The sequence below is a fragment of the Pundamilia nyererei genome, unplaced genomic scaffold (assembly GCF_000239375.1).
Source record: "Pundamilia nyererei isolate P.nyererei 1_Seehausen unplaced genomic scaffold, PunNye1.0 scaffold00134, whole genome shotgun sequence".
NCBI classification, from domain to species: Eukaryota; Metazoa; Chordata; class Actinopteri; order Cichliformes; family Cichlidae; genus Pundamilia; species Pundamilia nyererei.
In genome coordinates, this window is record NW_005187535.1 from 78,304 (window position 1) to 97,185 (window position 18,882).

The 18,882-nt window shown below is 37.3% G+C and overlaps 1 protein-coding gene across 5 annotated transcripts in view; it reads left to right on the forward strand.

The window, feature by feature from the left end:
- Positions 1 to 18,882, forward strand: part of micu3a (mitochondrial calcium uptake family, member 3a) — a 40,142-nt gene that overhangs the window by 14,284 nt on the left and 6,976 nt on the right. For 2 of the 5 annotated variants that reach the window (XM_005743610.1, XM_013913497.1), the window contains exons 5-11: positions 3,313 to 3,360; positions 4,956 to 5,038; positions 7,250 to 7,321; positions 8,496 to 8,537; positions 11,627 to 11,722; positions 18,175 to 18,269; positions 18,384 to 18,555. In XM_005743610.1, the coding sequence (XP_005743667.1) occupies positions 3,313 to 3,360; positions 4,956 to 5,038; positions 7,250 to 7,321; positions 8,496 to 8,537; positions 11,627 to 11,722; positions 18,175 to 18,269; positions 18,384 to 18,555 (608 nt within the window). The remainder of the gene's footprint in view (positions 1 to 3,312; positions 3,361 to 4,955; positions 5,039 to 7,249; positions 7,322 to 8,495; positions 8,538 to 11,626; positions 11,723 to 18,174; positions 18,270 to 18,383; positions 18,556 to 18,882) is intronic. The other 3 variants (XM_013913498.1, XM_013913499.1, XM_013913500.1) reach the window with 2 other exon arrangements.

The following is an 18,882-nucleotide window of genomic DNA, read 5'->3' on the forward strand; positions in this document are numbered from 1 at the left end:
CTCTCCTCTCCTCTCCTCTCCTCTCCTCTCCTCTCCTCTACAATTTATGCAACACTAAAAGATAGAGAAAAGCTCACCCTAATTAAGCATTTGCCTCAGGAGTATGTAACAGAGGAATAACACAGTCTGGGACTGATTCCCTGTAGTGATAATTACACAGATACACAGATATACACACACTGGGAGATGCTAAATATAGCAAACCATGTGTGATGCATCCCCTCTCTTCCTCTACCATAATAACAAAGGTATATTCTTAAGCTTGTAACGTTTGAGTGTGTTTGATTTAGTCTACAGGGACAAGTAGCCAGGAGGGTGGTCTGCTTCCTTTTTTCATCAGAGAGATGGAGGGAAAAAAAGAATAGAGTAGGAAAATCAAATCAGGGAGTGAAAAGGAGATTTAAAAGGAGAGTGGGAGAAATATAAGAAACAGATGGAGTGTAAAAGATGGGCTATAAAAGACAAACAGGCAAAGTAGACAGAGAAATGAATATGGTAAGAGAGGAAAAAGAGAAAGTTTGTAAACAGAAACCTCAGGGTAATCTATGGTTATTGTACTTTAACCATTCATTCCTGGTGGACCACTACTGAGACCACACACACCATCAAGATTTAACAGGGCTGATTTTTTCATTCACATACAGTAAAACATTCTTGATTTCCAAGGTTTTTTTTTTTTTTTACATATTTCTCATGTGTCAGAACATCAAACAAATTTAAATGTTAGACAAAGATAACCTGAGTAAATACAAGCTCGCGGCTGTAAGAGACGCTCATTGCAAAGGCTCCAGCCATCCATTCCAATACAAACACATCAAAGTATGACTAATAATTCAACAATAAAATAGCTTTATGTTGTGGCCATCACATTGTGTTTTCCAAAGTGATTTAGGATCTGAAAGTGAACAGATTTAGGGTACGTAATGCTTTTTTCGGTTTATTTTCATTTCACACGTAAAACACATTTATAGATTTATTCCAACTTGCTCTCATTCCCATACCGACAATTTGTCACAGTCGTTGGTATTTTACGCGTCAGGATGAGAACGTGTTGCAAAAAGCAACACATCGTGCTGCAGGGTCACAAAACTACTGCATATGTTACCTAGATTTCACAAAATTCATATTACTTTTTTAAATTCAGGTGCTTTCAGTCCCATTCCCACAGGTGTATAAAATGTGTGGCCTAGCATGCATTTGTAAAAGAATGAGTCCTTCTACAGCGCTCACTGAACTCAGTTGTGTCACTGTTGCAACAAGTCAGTCCATTAAATTTAAATCCTATATTTTCACAATCAGCTGTAAGTGGTTTTACTACAAAGTGGAGGGATTTAGTAACCATAGAAACTCAGCCATGAAGTGGCAGACCCCATAAAGTTATATAGCGGGGGTCACCGAGTGCTGAGGTACATAATGTGTAAAGCTCCAAAACTCCAGTGACATTAACATCAGCACACAAGCTGTTCTCAGGAACTTCATGACATGGCTTTTCAGTGGCTGAACAGCTCCTGTGGGTGTGATGTGTACGTGGCCCAGTACGTTTGAAAGTTGAAATCGTTGTAATGTCTTTGGATTTCTGAGCTCGATAGAGTTGAAAATCAGACAAAGACTCAAAGGGGTTCACTGTGTCTGTGTGTTAATGTCAGAACACACTACATTAATTCATGATTGATTTATTGATTATCAGTTATTTATGACTACCACAGTATGGGTAATGCATTACTGTGCTTTAGAAAAATTGACTGTGTAAGTATACAGTAACATGCTGGGTATGTATATCGCAGATTTAACACAATGTTAATCCATGTTTCCATCTGTCACACACAACAGCTGAGTAAATATTCCTTTCATAGTACCAGTATAAAGCATTTGTGTTAACTGGGAATGCCTTTTTGGTTTTTGACTTTCTGACTTTGATAAAGTAAGTGAAATGCCACACATTGGATAATTAAATCAAAAATAATTTCAGACTGCAGTGAAAATATAACTGGAAATATAGTCAAAGCAGTAAAGACTCATTGCAGTCATTTGCATTGCCTGTATGCAACATGGAACATTGTTACCTGCACCTAATATGTTAATACTCATGTGACACATTCATGTTTTCCATTTAAAACGGTTTATTAGTACTACTGTAATGTCATCATGGTTCACATGTACTTAACTTACCCTTATATTTTTCTTTAGTTGACCTGCATAACAAACACAAAATTTAGATCTTCTTGGGCTTCTTAATATATGCTATTCTAGTGAGTCCATAGCAGATGTCCATGATAGAGGAAGGTGCTTTAGTATTAACATATGCATTGATATAGATTAAGTTAAATAAATTTCTCTGGAGGTAAATATCAGGGTTTTTTGAGTTAATAAAATTTCTTGGGGCTGATTCAAACCATCAGATTTGTTATTATTGGATTACAATGGACTCTTAACATCTTTAACCCACTGACAATTAAAAGAAAAGGAAGGCAAAATCAACAAACATATGGAACATATGTTAATGTTAAAACTATTGGAGAGGACATATAATGCCTGTTTACAGCCCTTTCCATCATGATTAAATATCACCTTGAGATCAGTATTAATCCCTCTTATTCTGTGGTATATCACTGAAAGCATGGGAGCGTAAACACACAACAGACTGTATTATAGAAACCTGAGTAGCTTCAATTTTGTATGCTCTAGTCTATGCAGAGCTCAGGCTACATGGGGGAAAAAAGACTTCAGTTCCAAACCAGCTCCTCTACACAAAGCAGTCAAGCATCAGCAAAACACAAGGCTCACACTGACTTTAACTGGTGTCGTGTTCACCCTCACACACTCATGCATACATACACACAAATGGGGGAGCAGTCTCCCGTAACACTCAAGCGAACCACCCTGAACTATCTGAACGATCAGACAGAAAGCGAAAAAAGAGGGAGAGAGAGCGTAGATGGAGCTGCAAAGATTCCTGAATGTGCCTGAGGCAAGAAAGGATCACCTCCTGAAACATTTTTCACTTGCTTATCCAAACACAAGACACATACACACACAGACACACGCTAGCCTGTGTCTTTACTCTGGACACTTGGGGTGTAGAAAAAGAATCGGTGTGTGGCCAAATGGCCGCTGGCAGCTCCGCTTTGAGAAGACACATTTTAAGATGCTATCTCCATGAAAGGAAGGATTATGTGTGTTAGTGTGTATGTCTTTGTGTGAGGCCCACAGTCTTTGAACATCTGTAAACATTGTGTATGTGTGTATGTGTGTGTGTGTGTGAGTTGAATATGACCTCTTCCTTAACTCTCTCTGTCTTGATCTCATTACCAGGCATCATCTCATACACCGAGTACCTGTTCCTGCTCTGCATCTTGACAAGTGAGTCAATTCAGTTGCACACATTCTCCTTTCACTTAAACTCATCTGCACCTTTTTATCATATCTCTTTCACCCAGTTGTTGTTTGCATTATTATATTCTTATTTTTAGAAAAATTACGTGACAAAGCGAAGTGCGCTAAGTACATATAGAAATTTAAAAAATGTTGATCTCACAAATGCTGTGGTTTTCCCCTTCACCTTGGGGCAAGACAAAAAGAGACAGAGACAGACCAAAGATGAAAAAAATGTAAACGTAGGAAAATTGCAAGAACATCTTCTCAAAAGATGAAGAAAAGTAATAGATAAATTTCTTTAATAAAAGAAAAAAAGAAAGTGGCTATAAAATTCCATAAAGTTTATTCTTTTCATCTGGAAGCAACAATTTCAGTACTTTCAGCACTCATCCAAGTGACCCAGTCTCTCCCTAACCTTACAAACAGTCCAGCTGCATAACGATTGAAAGTAGCGCCACTGCATAACAATGAGCGATGAGATCAGTTTCATAATGGTTGATATGCAAATTGGCGTGACCGTTAATCAGTAGCCTCTTGCACTCTTCACAGACAGTTGGGTAATGACTGCGATCAGATGGTTAAAGATTTTCTCTAAGGCCTCCTCAATTCCAACATTGTCATTCCCTTTTCACATAAATGTCCTCCTTGGCTCCTTGATGATACCAGCGTTCCTCACTGACCAGAATGTGCACGTCCTTGTAATTGAAAGCGTGACCATTGGCCCGTGTGTCTAAGTGGACTAAAGAGTCAAGGCCAGAGGACGAGGCTCTTCTGTGTTGCGCCGTCCACTTAGCCAGAGGTTGTTTGGTGTCCCCGGTGTATAATTTACAGCCATCCTCTTGACATTTAAGAGTGTACACTGTATTGCTCTGATGCTTGGGGGTGGGCCAGTCACTGGCATAGCATGTTTTAGGGTGTTTTACAAATATGGATCTCAGCTGTACTGACACATAAGGGATCAATAAAAAGTTGTTTCTTTTAATGATTTTTCCACAAATTTTAATTTTAATTCAACCTAAATAGATGATGGATGAAGTTATAGTGAATAAAAATAAGCGTACTTGATCTTAACTGCTCAGTTTCTGCTTGCAGGGGGCTGGAGTTTGTCATAGCTGCCACAGGGTGAAAGGCAGTGCACACCCCCACACCAAAAACCATAAGACCATAATTGAAATTACATTTTACTTCATCTCTTAGACGTATGACCAGCATGTGAAACTAGTTTAAATAGAAATTACTGTCTTTTTTTCTTTTTCTTTTTTTTTTACATGCATGCTTCCTTGTTTGGCCTTAAAAATGGTTGAATAAATAGAATAAAATGTCAAATTGAAAGGTCAGTCTGTAGCAAATGTATTTGTTCTGCTATTGTGTTTTTTTTTTTAAATAACTTTAACCTGGTCAACACTTTAATGTTTTCTTTGGATAAGCAGCTATGTTTGAAACTGTGGCTTCATTTAAGTCATTCTCCCTCCTATTGATGCTTTGAGACACTTTTTCCACTTACTATTTATGGATTTCAAATTGCCTTTAACAAACACATGCACACACTCACCCTATGTGTTCCCTTCTCTGTTCCCCAGAGCCTCATGCTGGCTTTAAGATTGCTTTCAATATGTTTGATGCAGACGGCAACCAGATGGTGGATAAGAGGGAGTTCCTAGTGGTGAGTCGCAGATATTGGGAGAAAACCTGAATTTACATATTAATATTAACCCTTTTTGTTACTCCTTTTACTAAAAAGCAGTGTTAAAGAATAGCTTTAGTATTAAATAACAATCCATGATTTTAGAGTGGACAAAAGACAAAACCTTACTTTTGAAAATCTAATTTTGACTTGTACCATGGTGTTGTAATGTAGTTTATTAAATTACTAAAATTAAAGAGGCCCTATTTTGCCCATTTTCAAGTCAATATTTTAATTCTTGGACTCTTATAGTACAAATATGTTTATGTGATTTACAGGAAAAAGGATACTAAACCTTATACATCAAATGACGGGCTTTAGTGCAGACCCTCAGTTCATCCAGTGTCACCCTCTGACTCATGATGTCTGGTTTTTGAAAAGTAAAGATTGGCGTACCAGAAATCCTCATCTTGAAGCTTTAAAAACAAGATTGCACAAATCAGTCCATCCTAGATGTTTTTTCCTTGCCTGGTTGTTTTCTATGTCAGTATTAGCAACTATAATGAACTTAACACTGTTTATGAACTGTCAAACCAGGCATAGTAGAAACACTTGAATTGTCATAGATCACATTTATAGATCAAATGTCAGTATGTCAAATCTTGTCTACCTTACATTACTAAAACGATTCCTTACCCACTGTGACTTGGGCTGTTACAGTACTACAAGCTCAATACTGATAAATTTAATACCTGACATTCTACCATTTTTGATATCACAGGTCAAAACTCCCCAAAAAGGACAACAAGATTTTTTGATTTTCTGTGGTAGTGCTGTGCTTCTGGTGACTTGGCTCCACATTTTTGTTGCTAATCGAGTAGAGTTGGTAAGGCAGGCTGCTCTAGTTGATGTTAGACTTTTCCTAGCTTCTGTCTGGGATTGTTAAAGAGATTTAACAGTTTTTAGATACAAATAATTGTGCTCTCTGGTTAAATTAACATCACCATGTTACAGATGGGCAAGATTGAGAACAGTTGCTGCTACTACCTTATTGAAAACTTAACAGACTGACAGCTTGAAATTAATCTTGATTCTCAGCATGTTACATTACGTTTGTAAACTCAGTAAATCATTTCAGAATTTGGACTAATGCTTGGTCGTGTTTCAGCTTTATCTGCCTGTAAGACTGTTCCTCAAGTCTCATGCAAGCATCCTTGCGCTCTCAAACAATACATTCACAGATTGCATCATTTACAGAAGTCTTTTCCCTATTAAAGTGTCTCCATCATCTTAATCAATAAAAAAAATGTTTGGCCAACATTGTAGTACCCTAAGCGAATATACTATTATATACCTTTATTCCCAGTGCCTTGAGCTTTAACTATATTTTAACGTTTAAAGCAGTTAAAAAGGTTGACTTTGAATTTGCATCTTCTAAAGGCAGCTTATTACAAAGCTGAGAAGACTAACTGTAGGATTTCTTGAGGGCTACACATGTGTTTCTTTCCCTGTGGGATAGAACTGACACGTTTTCAAGTCAAAACACCGCTGCAGGCATGAAGGGATCAGAATCTCTGAAGGTTGGTGGGAGTGGGATGGCACATCAGCAGGAGGGAGTGGTAATGATTTAAAATCCTGTGGGAGCAGGCAGGTGTGGGACAGAAAAAGATTCTCACATTGAGGGTTTAGATACAGATTTTTCTGTTTTACATGTGATATTGGTTGTCAGAGTAATTAAATATTCTTAAATGGAAATTGAACAATACCAGTGACTATTGCTGTCTTTTATGATCATATGCTCTTAGATGTATCTGTATTTGTGTAGACATCAGGTTGCTGTGTTTGTGGTTGTGCATTTTTTATTTAACTCTTAATTAATAATAACATTTATATTACAAATCTTGTTATTTTATTTAAAAGAAATTAGTATTTTAATTTAAATTTGAATAAGTAAGTATATAAAAACTTACCCGGCACTGTAGTGTAGAAGCAGTTTTTTTTTTCATATTGAATTCAGCATTGATTTTTCCTTTAATAACACATATGCATAAACATAAATCACTTCCAGAGTGAAACCTGAATACTCCCTTAATCATGCTGCCAAAAGACCATTACCTGAATGACATCATAGATGTGCTTGAAAGAGTGAATGACCTTGTTTGAACTCATTTGAGCATTTCATTTTTTTAACAGCGTTTTAGATCTGACTTTGAATTGTCAATGAGCTCCTCGTCTTTTCTCTCATTACAGCTTCAGGAGATCTTTAGGAAGAAAAACGAGAAGAAAGGAAGGAAAGGAGATGCTGAGAAGTCCGCGCAGTTGGTAAGGAAGATGGTAACGGGGTGTGGGGGTGTATGCTCAGACAAGCATGGGTATTACTGCTAATTAACCTTAATGCTGGCAACAGTGAACCAACCATGAATAGTCTATGTGGACGTGGACTTCATAAATGCTTCTGTTGTTAGTGGGGTAAACTTAAAAGACAGGTAAACATTAATGTAAACTTACTTTACATTTTAATATATCCATGAGTGTAAACTGTCACAACACCTCTTACCATTTAGTTAAGGTTGCTGACAGAAGTGCTGTGTCACACTGCGCACATGGATTTGTTAAAAACGATCATCATGATCGTCAAAGTTAACTGTCATTTGTATTCATGCAGGTGTGAAACTAAACCTTTCATGTAACTAGTTTTGAGTGCATGCTGCCTCGTAGAAACTGTTTGGTATCTCTGTGACAGTTATCCCTGCTGTGGACTTGGTATATTTGATTTATATATATGATAGAATATGTGTCTTTCTCAGCACTTTATGCAATTGAGTTTTAGAAATAACACCAAGCACCTCGCATTACTTCTCTCTTTGTGTCAGAGTGTATATGCAACTTAATAACTATCAAAGAGAGCAGGTTTGATGAGTCAGTATTAACTTGTCCCATCCCACATATGTGTTGTGCTACAAACAGATTAATTAAGGTAACTTACAAACAGATAAGCCATTAGGTATCTTGTGCATTAGTTATAGTAAAATGTTCTCAAGGTAAGTTTTTCATGACATGATTTGCAAAAGAAATATTTAAAAGCTTCTTATTAAAATCTTCCTTTTGTTACTTATCTATATCTTATTGATTTTGAAGTAAATCTTTCAAACCCAAGTTTACTAAGAACCTGTGTAGATGTGTAAGCAAATAAGAGATAGAGATTTGTTGATCTAAGCATTGGGTATCTTACAGAACAGTCCTGGTTGTGCTGTTGGCTCACAGGAAATACTGTCACTGAAAAATGAAGGATATGTTTCCCACATAACTTATCTCTTGAAAGTACATGCTTGGTGTTAGGCACAATGTGTATTCTAAAATGTAATCATAGATGTGTTGAAAATGGCACATCCTCTTTCCTTGCATGTACTAACATGTCTTTTACCTTCTCTCCTCCTCTCTGACTGCATGCTCTGTCCTCTTCTTTCTCTTCCTCGTGTCTCTCTCTGTGTGTTAGAGTATGCAGCTGTATGGATATCAGGTTGCCCCCATGAACAGCGTAGGTATCCACATGGCATAGTCTCGTTTTCTGCTTTTTAGATAGATAAAGATATTTATGGAGCAGAGAATAGGCTGTTTTTATTAGCTGGGTCAGTTCAACAGCTTTATTGTTTAGCAATCAGTCAGAGTAGAAACCTTATGGTAACAAAAAGCTTAAGTTTTGTGAAACCATGTGAGAATATGTTAAACTTTACCTGTGTGGAATTATATTTGTGTCAATAATAATGTGAAATAAAACATAAACATGGGCAAATATTTAAATTGAACACAGTAAACTGAACCTGTCAATCACAGAGGTTATGAGGTCACTTTCAAAGTGACCTTTTCCCTTTGGGCTCTGCCCTCCAAACTGTCAAAAGTCAGAATCATTCAAGCGAGACACAATTCAGCTTCGAGAGCAGAGCCGGCCAAGACAGCGTGAATCTGCTGCAGTGATTACCAACGAGGTATTTTAACATTTCCGATGAATATTTTTGGGCTGCTGTGTGGAAATGAATAGCTGAAAAAATATAAATGATTTGTCTGTAATTGTGTTTTAGCTCACCTGCCACTTGTGACACATATATATTTCCATACATCTGAACTGTTTCTCAGTCACTAAAACATTTGCTTTGCAGTCTGTGTGTCACCATCTCTTTTAGATACAATTATTAAGTTTAATGTGAAAAATTAGGTGAGAAGAGTTACATCAATCATATCTGTTCATTAATTATAAGGACACACCAACCCTGCCAAGTTTAAATTAATATAGATTGCCAGGACCTTTAAATATCACACATTAAATCACACATTAATGGCCTTTATTTTGCGTTCAGTTTAAACATTCCATATAATATATATATATGCAGCAGAGTTTTTTAATACACTGACTCTCTGGAGTCTAAAAACCTTAATAAAAATAAAAAGGCCTGTCATTCCCTTCTGCTCCTGATGATGGAAAAAGCCTTAAATTTGACCCAGTCCACCTGATCCTCTGTTATCAGTGAAATGTACTCTGTAAGCTACTTTGAAGGATGAATGTAAGAGAAAGAGAGAGGGAGAAGGGAAAAATTCAAGAAAGGTTGCCCATCTGTCAAGTCAGCTGATTGATTGATTGAGGGATGATTAATGGACAGACAAAGAAAAGAGTAATACATTTAAGGGGTCAGGAGAGATGAACTCTTACAAAAAGAGAGCGATGTAATTTAAAATGACCTGAGACCCTGTAGAGCTCTAAAGACAATCAGGCTCCATTTTAGTCCTTTTTAGGACATGTGCTGTATTTTTTGGCAGTATTGTTTGTTCCTGATGGGGGAAGTTTGTTAATATAAAGATATAGAAGGAGATTTTTTTAGGGAAGGAGGCCAAGGGTACATACAAAAATATGTTTCTGTTGTCTGAACAAAATCATATTTACATAAAGAACACAAAGAGGTTGAATTTGTCTGTCGAGCCTTATGAGATCGAAAATGAAACAGGTTTTTACCTCTCAAGGATGAATATTTCTTATTTACCAACCCTGTGCAAAATGCTGATAGATTTGACTTATTAATTGTATGTAACCTGATGAGCTCTAAGTCGGAAAACAATTATTAAGGCATCAATCATTAGGAAATAGTTGGAGATTGGCTATTGGGTATCAATGATGATGACTAAAACTACTGAAGCTGCTGTACAAAATTTTGCATATTAATGAATAATAATCACGTGTGACATTTCTGAAATGCTTTATATTATAGTTTAAATATTTAAATAATTAATTATACTTAAATTCTATATGTTTTTTCCTGCCTGGATTGTATTAGAAAAGATTTGCATAATTCAAAGTTCAAAATAATCCTTACTTCTGTTATTCTTGATGAAGCCGAGAAAAACGAGAAAAGCAAATTTAGCTCAAAAGCCACCATCCTTTTAATACAGCTTTCTTTTAATTGGTTGTCCATTGCAAACAAAAAATTTGAACAGCAGGTGAGCGGTGCTTCTGTGATCACAGCCAGAGCCGTGTACTTTAGATCACCGTATTAAGGACATTGCCTCCCTTTTAGCCATAAAAGCAGAAAGAAATGTTTAAAACTGAATGTTTTGGGTTAGGGTTCCAAGCCTGAGCTTTTCGCTCACAGAGATCACCAGGACCTCATTATTTGAAACATTGGACATTTAATTATAGTTCCATTTTATCACTTTCAAGTGCTTTTTTGTACCTAGTGTCTGTTGAGATGTAATGACAGTGACTGTAGCTGCCTGTTATGAGTAGTAATTTATATGTGGAGTGGAAACGGCCTGCAGTGTAGTGAAAATCAGCAGTGTGCTGTCAGAAACAATACACTACCAGCCACTGCTCTCTCTCTCTCTCTCTGTCATGCTGTCTCACACATAGACAGACACACACAGACAGACACACATATGCACTCCTCCTGTCACTGCTGTGATGGATAGCCGCATTGTCGCACTGAAGTTAAGAGCATTGCAGGGTCATGTTAAAATGGCTGCTGTTGCTTTCTCCCTGGAGAGAGAGACGAGGTGGGTGGTCAGAAGCTCAGCACCGTGGTCAGCCTTTATTAAGGTAGAATAACGTTTGCTAACAGAGCCAACTGTTGCTATAAAACTGCCTAAAGTACTTATTTAATAAAGAAAATGTGCTATAGGGTGACATCTTCATATATTTCTTCTTTAAAAACATTTTTTTCCTTGTGTTTGTTGCTGAGTCAGCAACATGAGTGAGTTATAGCTTCAGTGATTTAGACAGAATAGCACATCCATCATCATCCTGATGATTCCCTGTTGGTAGTATCCTTTCCTTTACCTGTAATCTAAACCTAGCTGCAGAGAAGCTAGCTATTTGTGTATGCCCCTTCCTGTTTGATGCTAACATGTTTTTGTGTTTTTTTATGTTTGAATGGATAGGGTCTCCTTTATTGAGAGAACTAGTGAGTGCCATGTGACACCTTTCCTAAATATCCACCTGTATGTTCACATATAAATTCAGAGATATAATCTGTATATGTTTACTTATAATGACAACTGATTGAATGGGTAATGGACGTTTATTTCCTGAACTGGTTGATTTGGAGGTTGACTGACCCTGGCCCTGCTTGACCACTCCTACAGGTGCTAAAAAAAGACAGTCAGGAGTTTGTGGCGCGGAGTTACTGGGACGTTTTGAGGCGAAGCGCCAGTCAAGTCCTCTTTTCTGACCTGGCGGAGGTACACATACCCAATCGTCCACTGTTCCTTCACCCCTGCATTCATTATCCTTCACTTTTTTCCTCATTCTTCAGCACCAGATAGTTCACATAGAGGATCCAAATACCCCCACACGTTCACAAGAAATATGTTCCATCAAGCTGGCCAGAATCAAACTCGAAATCCTATATACTATATAATACTTTTCCCTGAGAATAAAAGCTTTACTTGAAACACACACCACAGTTATTCTCCAATCTTCAGAGAAGTCATGTGTTAATGGTTGAAGTGCAAATGCACCAAAAAAGTTACTTTGAATCTTCACTCTAATATAGTCATTTTGGGATTATTGCAAAAGCTTTGGTCGTTCTAACTTTTATTCTGGTTTGGCTTGATAGTGATGATACGTTTCCTTGCTTTCTTTCTTTGTTTCCTAGATGTTAGAACAGAAATATCTCATCATTCTTCCCAGCGTTCCTTACTTTGTCCCACAGCGTTCTTCTTTGTTTTTCTTTCTAAAAATAGTAATAATTTAATTTTAGACTAGTGTAGAAATCATCACTGTTTTTTTTTTTCAGTGTGAAATCATGTTTGCTTGGATGAGCTCTAAAAGAAACATTTAAAATCGGCATTCAAGCTCCAATGTTTACCTTTAATTTGTGAGAAAATATCTTTTTCTACTGAACACACTGTGGATTTGAATGAAATAATGTGAGCATCCTCCAAATGTTTCCTGTTTTGCTCCATCCTAAGTCATTTCACTCTGTCTGTGAAGATATTTATTTACTTTTGGATTATGAATATTTTGAAAGACTTTAGCCTTTGTTGTTGATCGGTACTGATCCATTAAATGACAAAGATTTTAATGTCCTTTTTTTAATAACTTGTCTTTTTTTCACCTTCTTTCTGTCTTCATTCTGCTTCATATGTGTATCTGTGCCTTGTTATCTGTGCCGTGTTGTGACTAGTGGCGTAGCTTTGGTGTCAGATCATTCCCACGTTGCGCCACAAGTGTTTAACAAGGATAAGACGGTTGACTGCAGAGCACATACAAAATCTTTGTCTCTTTATCACTACAAACTTAAATTCACGCAGTAGAATTCATGAGGAGTTACAGGACAACATCTTACACTATGATTTACACAAAAGGTTAACATTTGGAAAAAAAAAACAACCTGCAAAATCCCTGGGATCAAAATTAAAACCAGATGGTGAGCTGAACTAATCGGAACTAGCAGGCATCCAACCTCATCCTTATTGTTTTAATGCACTATTCCAAGCTAGGAAAAGGCGATGATAGAATAATTGCTGAGACATTACCTCAGAAGCTTTTATGCTCTTTGGATCCCAGAATATCTGTTCATCAAACTGATACTTCTTAACATATTTCATGACTGGTGGTTTAACAAATGAGCTGTCTCAATAAATCAAAGTCAGTGTTTCCAGTTATTTCTACAATTGCAGCTTAAAGTGTCTTCCTGATAGTACTTTCTGAAGACTGGTAATCATTAGTAACAGCTAAAATAGTGCTAACAGACTAGCTCACTAATGACAGGTTGTCTGCTGTGTTGGCAGCGGAAGCTGAGGTTGAGGTAATGACAGTGAAACATAATGGGGTTGACCTTGTATTTACACCGTGCAGCCTTTCATCTGCCGGGATGTCAGACGGACAGAGCAGGAAAATCAGACATGGGGGGAAAAGAGTAAGGATTTTTTTAAATGGAGGGATATATTAAACATAAAAGGGATTATAAATGATTTAGGATTAAATTAAGTAAGAAAAAAATGTGAAACAGTGACAAACAAGATGACAGCCAGGCAAAAGATGTAATTCAAAGAAATGTAACATATCTTTAAGGACGCGATATCAGATAAGTGGAAAACATGAGGGTGAGGAGCACGCGAAGGAGATAAAATCAGAGTAAACAAATGGGTGAAAAAGGCCAAAGGAAGATGACACAGGTCAGCAAGCAGAACAAATGTTCAGGAACAAAGTGAGTGAGAAGAAAAGAAGTTCGGGAAGTACATTTGGGTGAAAAGAAAGAACCAGGTTGTATTTAGAGAAAGATGTGTTTACTCAACAGATTAGTCACCATTATACCTCTTTCCTTTTGTCTGGAGAAGGAGGGACTGACTGACAGGTAGAAAAGGAGGGAGTGTAGGACCGAGCAAATCACCTCTCTGTTTGTCAGGTGAAGGAGGTACTGACGGGTAGTGTGAGGTGAAAGGAAATCAGCGTAATCAGAGCAGGGGGTGGGATAAGATTAAAAGTATGATAAGAGATGTGAAGAAGAAGAAAGAAAGAAAATGTGGGAGATAAAAGTCATTGCAAGAAAACTGAACAAGCCATGAAACGGAAAGGGGGGGTTGGCTGTTTTTCCCCCTGGAAGGTGTGACTGACTGACAGTCTGACTGACTTGACTAAAGACCCACAATGAGCTCTTCCTCCAGAGTATTACTCACAGATGGGGAGGGTGAGGAACAGCATTTAGCGTTTACATCAGTAATTACTGTTTTTACCCTCAGCTTCGTGATCAAAGACTGCACAAGCTCACAGATAAACACACAGATGGACAAATAGACACATGCATGCACCAGGTGTTGGCTCGTGCCTTGTGGGCGTGGTAACGATTACGTTGTCACGGGGATGATGAGCTCACACTAGTACCGCCACACTTCCAGGAATGATAAGCTTGTTATGATCCGTTTGGCATTACGTCGACAAGTTGGTAGACTGATCTGGATGCTTGAAAGCCTTTGCTATGACAAAGTTATTGCACATCACAATGACAAAATTCTTTTGGTTAGACACGTAAGAAAAAATAGCTCTAAAATTTTTAAGGGAGGTAGGCTCATTGTGATTATGGACTAATTAAAAGGTGGCTGTAGCCTCTGCGCCATTTCTAATTTATTAGCCAACTTGTGTTTTTAAAGCTGAACACTTTGATCGTTGTCATCTAATCTTTTTGAAAAACAGACATTACAGGTGTTACAATTTGACTGTGACACCAAAAGATACCAAATGGAGAAAGATACCAAAGGCACAACTTGCTTTATCATCCTTATGGACACTATTTGCAGCCGTACTTTAGAAGATGAGCATCTTATTGTGTTCAGTAAGAATCGAAGCTAGCAAATAATCCATTGAATTTATCCAGAAAGGGGAATCGAGGGCTATTTACCCATAGATGTCTACACTTTTTTTTTCTTTTTCTTTTTTTCTGTATTGTATCAAAATTTTTTACACATTCACAAACAGTGGGACAGAAGAACACAGACAATAAAGACAATAACAACCAAAAAAAAACCAAACAAACAAAAAAACAACAAAAAAAACAACAACAGAGCAACAAACCACACAACAGGGTACACGGCCAGCACTTATTAAAAACAGCAGAGAAGCAAACAAAGCAGATGTCTACACTTTTTGATTTTTTAGCAACCAAAGAAGTCGCCCCGTGCTGGCTGGTAGAAGAGATTACACTTAAAGAGACTTGAACATATAAGATGTATTGGCTAAAATAAACTTCTTTATAGTCTGTGGTCATGGTGAGGGTACATATTATTGATGATCTAGCATCAAACAACATTATAAGACAGCATCCAGTGAAAAATAGGTTACCATGGACTAAACATAAATAATCAAAACTTTAGATCAAATTGTTTCAGTGCTACTACTTTCAATTTCAAAATATCTAACTGCAACTTTATTATTACTTTGGTCTAGCTCATTTTTTAGCAGCATCGGGAGCTTCTTTTGTGAAAAAGCTTAATTAAAGTTAATGGAGGAATTGGTAGTGACCAAAGTAGTGGTCAAAAATCTCTTAATGTAGCTTTAGTAATTAATTTTTAACCACATGTTTTATTTTTAACAAAGCTCAGATAACTGGTGTTATATCCTACACCCACAGTGTACAATCAATCTAAGTAATCTAAGTAATTTCCCTTGCTAGTTTGTACACTTCAGTAAATATCACTCCAACCATAGTGTATTCCACTCATTTGCAGGCTTTACTTCCTGTAGCTGTGGATCCATCCTTTTTCAAAATATATCTTGAAGACTCCTGAAATACATTTAGTACAAGTCTTTGTGCAACAGCTGATAACTCACTGCAGCGGTGAATAGACACCCACCAGATACATAAACTCCTCAGTCACAATAGTTTTGAATAAAGATAATGCGAAATGATTTCCTTGTTTTGAGTTCAAAACAACAAAACAGAATTAAGGGAACTCCACGTGGGAGGGAAGAGAGGCAGAGACACGCCACCTGGATACTGTCTAGATGTATGAACAGCTCATGTGTCATAAAGACATCAGTAATGCGTCAGTTCAGAGATAAAAGAGCAAAACAAATTTTGTCCTGTTTGTCCGTAATCAGAGACTTAATGAAAAGAACGTCTAGTAAATGAGACACAGAAAACTTAGACACAGCAATGATAAGTCTGTAATTGTTTCAGTTTGTCTTGTGTTTACACAAAGGAAATCTTCCTTTGTCCCTAATCAAAGACTGAAAGACCAGACTCTTAAGTGAATCAGCAACAGACCAAAAGCTAAGAGTGGTCTTACTACAGTGTTTACTTTTAATGCTTGTTTCTCACAAGACATTTTTATTGTGTGAGTTACCAGTGTGGTTCCAGTTTAATCTACCATACATTTAAGAATTTTACTGCCTTGAACATCTGCATCTTCCTGCAGCTTATTGTTAATATTGTGCATTGATGACCAAAAGAATCTGTAATTGAAACACGATTTACTTTAACCAGTAGAGTTTTTAGTTGTTTTTATTAATTCATACATAACAACAATTTAATAAAAGACTAAAATGTAGCCCGGTAAATGCCCAGCAAAATTCTAATGACTTTTGTCACATCAGTTGTTTTTTGTAAGATCACTTTTTTTCATTCTTATCCGTGGGGATGGTTTCCTCTCTATCAGAAAGACTGCAGCTCACTTACAGACATTTCTGACTGACTGAATGAATATTCACTGTGTGACACCAAACAAATCACAAAAAAAAGACCTCTTGATATTTTGTCCCTTAAATAAACGTGTGATCTTGTTTCACATTTTCTTCTTGTCCCACACTGGATTTTAGGATTTTACTCTTGAGGTAGAACCACGAATGGCATCGTGGTGATAATGATATTTATGATGATGACTGAAATGCCATAAATGCTCCTTCTTAGAAGGACATGAGATTTTATTTAATCTTATGTCTGCGTCTTCCTCAGCATGGTGAAAGATTGGAAATGAAGGTTGGCTGGGTGGGGCATGACAGGTCAATAGAGAGAAGATGTGTATTTGAATTCCTCTCTTTTTTGTCCTGATGCTGCCTGATTCATTTCTGGAACTGCTCAAAAGTCACCTTTTTCTGAAAGATACAAGTATGTTACTGTGTATGAACAGAAAATAGTGAACTAAATACTTAGATTAAGTTTCTGCAAAGGCTTAAAATCCTAATTATGTCACCTTGCTTTAAACAAGGTGTTAACCAGCAGATTAAAGCTAGAGCAAACAGTCGAAACAACCCAAAGCTCATTGAATGGATTTTAAATGACCTGGGTCACAGAGTCAACACACACTCAAGGGAGACTAGAAGGATATGCAACCAAACACATCTGATGACGGAAAAAGGTGGAATCGGCTCACAAAATCTCTGCACTTGTGCTTATGTGGTTTTTGTTTAGTGTTGCTTTTGGTGACTTGAGGTTCTGTTTAGGTGTGTCAATGTGGCATTTGCGAAGAAATGCATGGGATGTGTCTTTGTCATGTATTTGTCTGTGTTGCACTTAGTTGCTCTTCCACAAGTCTTCTTTTCCTTTCATGTCTTCTGCTTACCTCGTCTGTTTCTCTGTCCTTAATGAACTCCACCTGTTTAAATGTTGTCTTCCTTCCTCCTGCATTCTTGTTCACCTCCACCGTTACCTTCACACTGGCTCTGTGAATGTAGGCATGACTTATGATCTTACCGCCTTCTCTTTATTTGGGCTGATACTTGAGTACTCCTTAACATTGTATCAGTCTGTGTTTCACGCTGCTACAGCATCACTACTCACCAGTCTAGACTGCATAGAGAATGATTTCTTTAATAGATATAATCTGACTTCCCTTCTTTACTTACCTGCTTTACTTCAGTTTGCTTGTAAATTTTTAATTGGCTCTTCTGACTGTTTTTCACATCATATTATGCTTCCTAGACTGGTAAGTTTGATTTCATGATGGCTGTTGACTGTTTGTCTGAGCTGATGACTGTGACTGAAATTTGTGATGTCATTTGTAATGTAATTTGTAATGCTCATCCAGTGCACGTTTTGCACACGTGCAATAGAACCCTGCTTCCTGCTAATCTGGCACAGCGGTGGCCATGTTGGTCTAATGATTGACTCGTCCTTCTCCACCCATGACGCTTGAGGTTTGTCATTTAGTCACTGATCGTCTCTCGTATCACTCTCTCTCTCTCTCTTTGATAGCGAGCAGATGATAGCATCACAATTGACACCACACTACTGGTCCATTTCTTTGGGAAGAAGGGGAAGGCAGAGCTTACCTTTGATGACTTCTACAGGTACTAGAACCGAAAGAGTGCTAACGCTAACAGTATTAACCACATGGCAGAATGGATGATTTATAGAACAGTTCTCTTTTTGTCTTTTTTACTGTCCTTTCTTTCTATTTTCAGATTTATGGATAACCTCCAGACAGAGGTGTTGGAAATTGAGTTCCTGACTTACTCTAAAGGTATGACGACTATCAGTGAAGAAGACTTTGCCAAAATCCTGCTGCGATTCACAAACGTGGAAAACATTAGTGCCTATCTGGAAAATGTCCGCCAGTGTATACCTGATGAAAAGGTACAGTATACATGTGCGCACAGTTATTTACTGGACAATTCATTGATCAGTAATGAAATAATAATGAAATTCTTCCTTCCTGTATGGGAGCTTCTACCTTCTAGACATCTAGAGTACCTGTAATTTCAAACTGTTGTCTCTGCCTGAGGCTGTTGTGGCTTTCCACACTTGAGCGCTCAATTGCTTCACTACATGTCACACACAAAAACACACATTTCACTACACTTTCAGTTGCATCTATCTATCTATCTATCTATCTATCTATCTATCTATCTATCTATCTATCTATCTATCTATCTATCTATCTATCTATCTATCTATCTATCT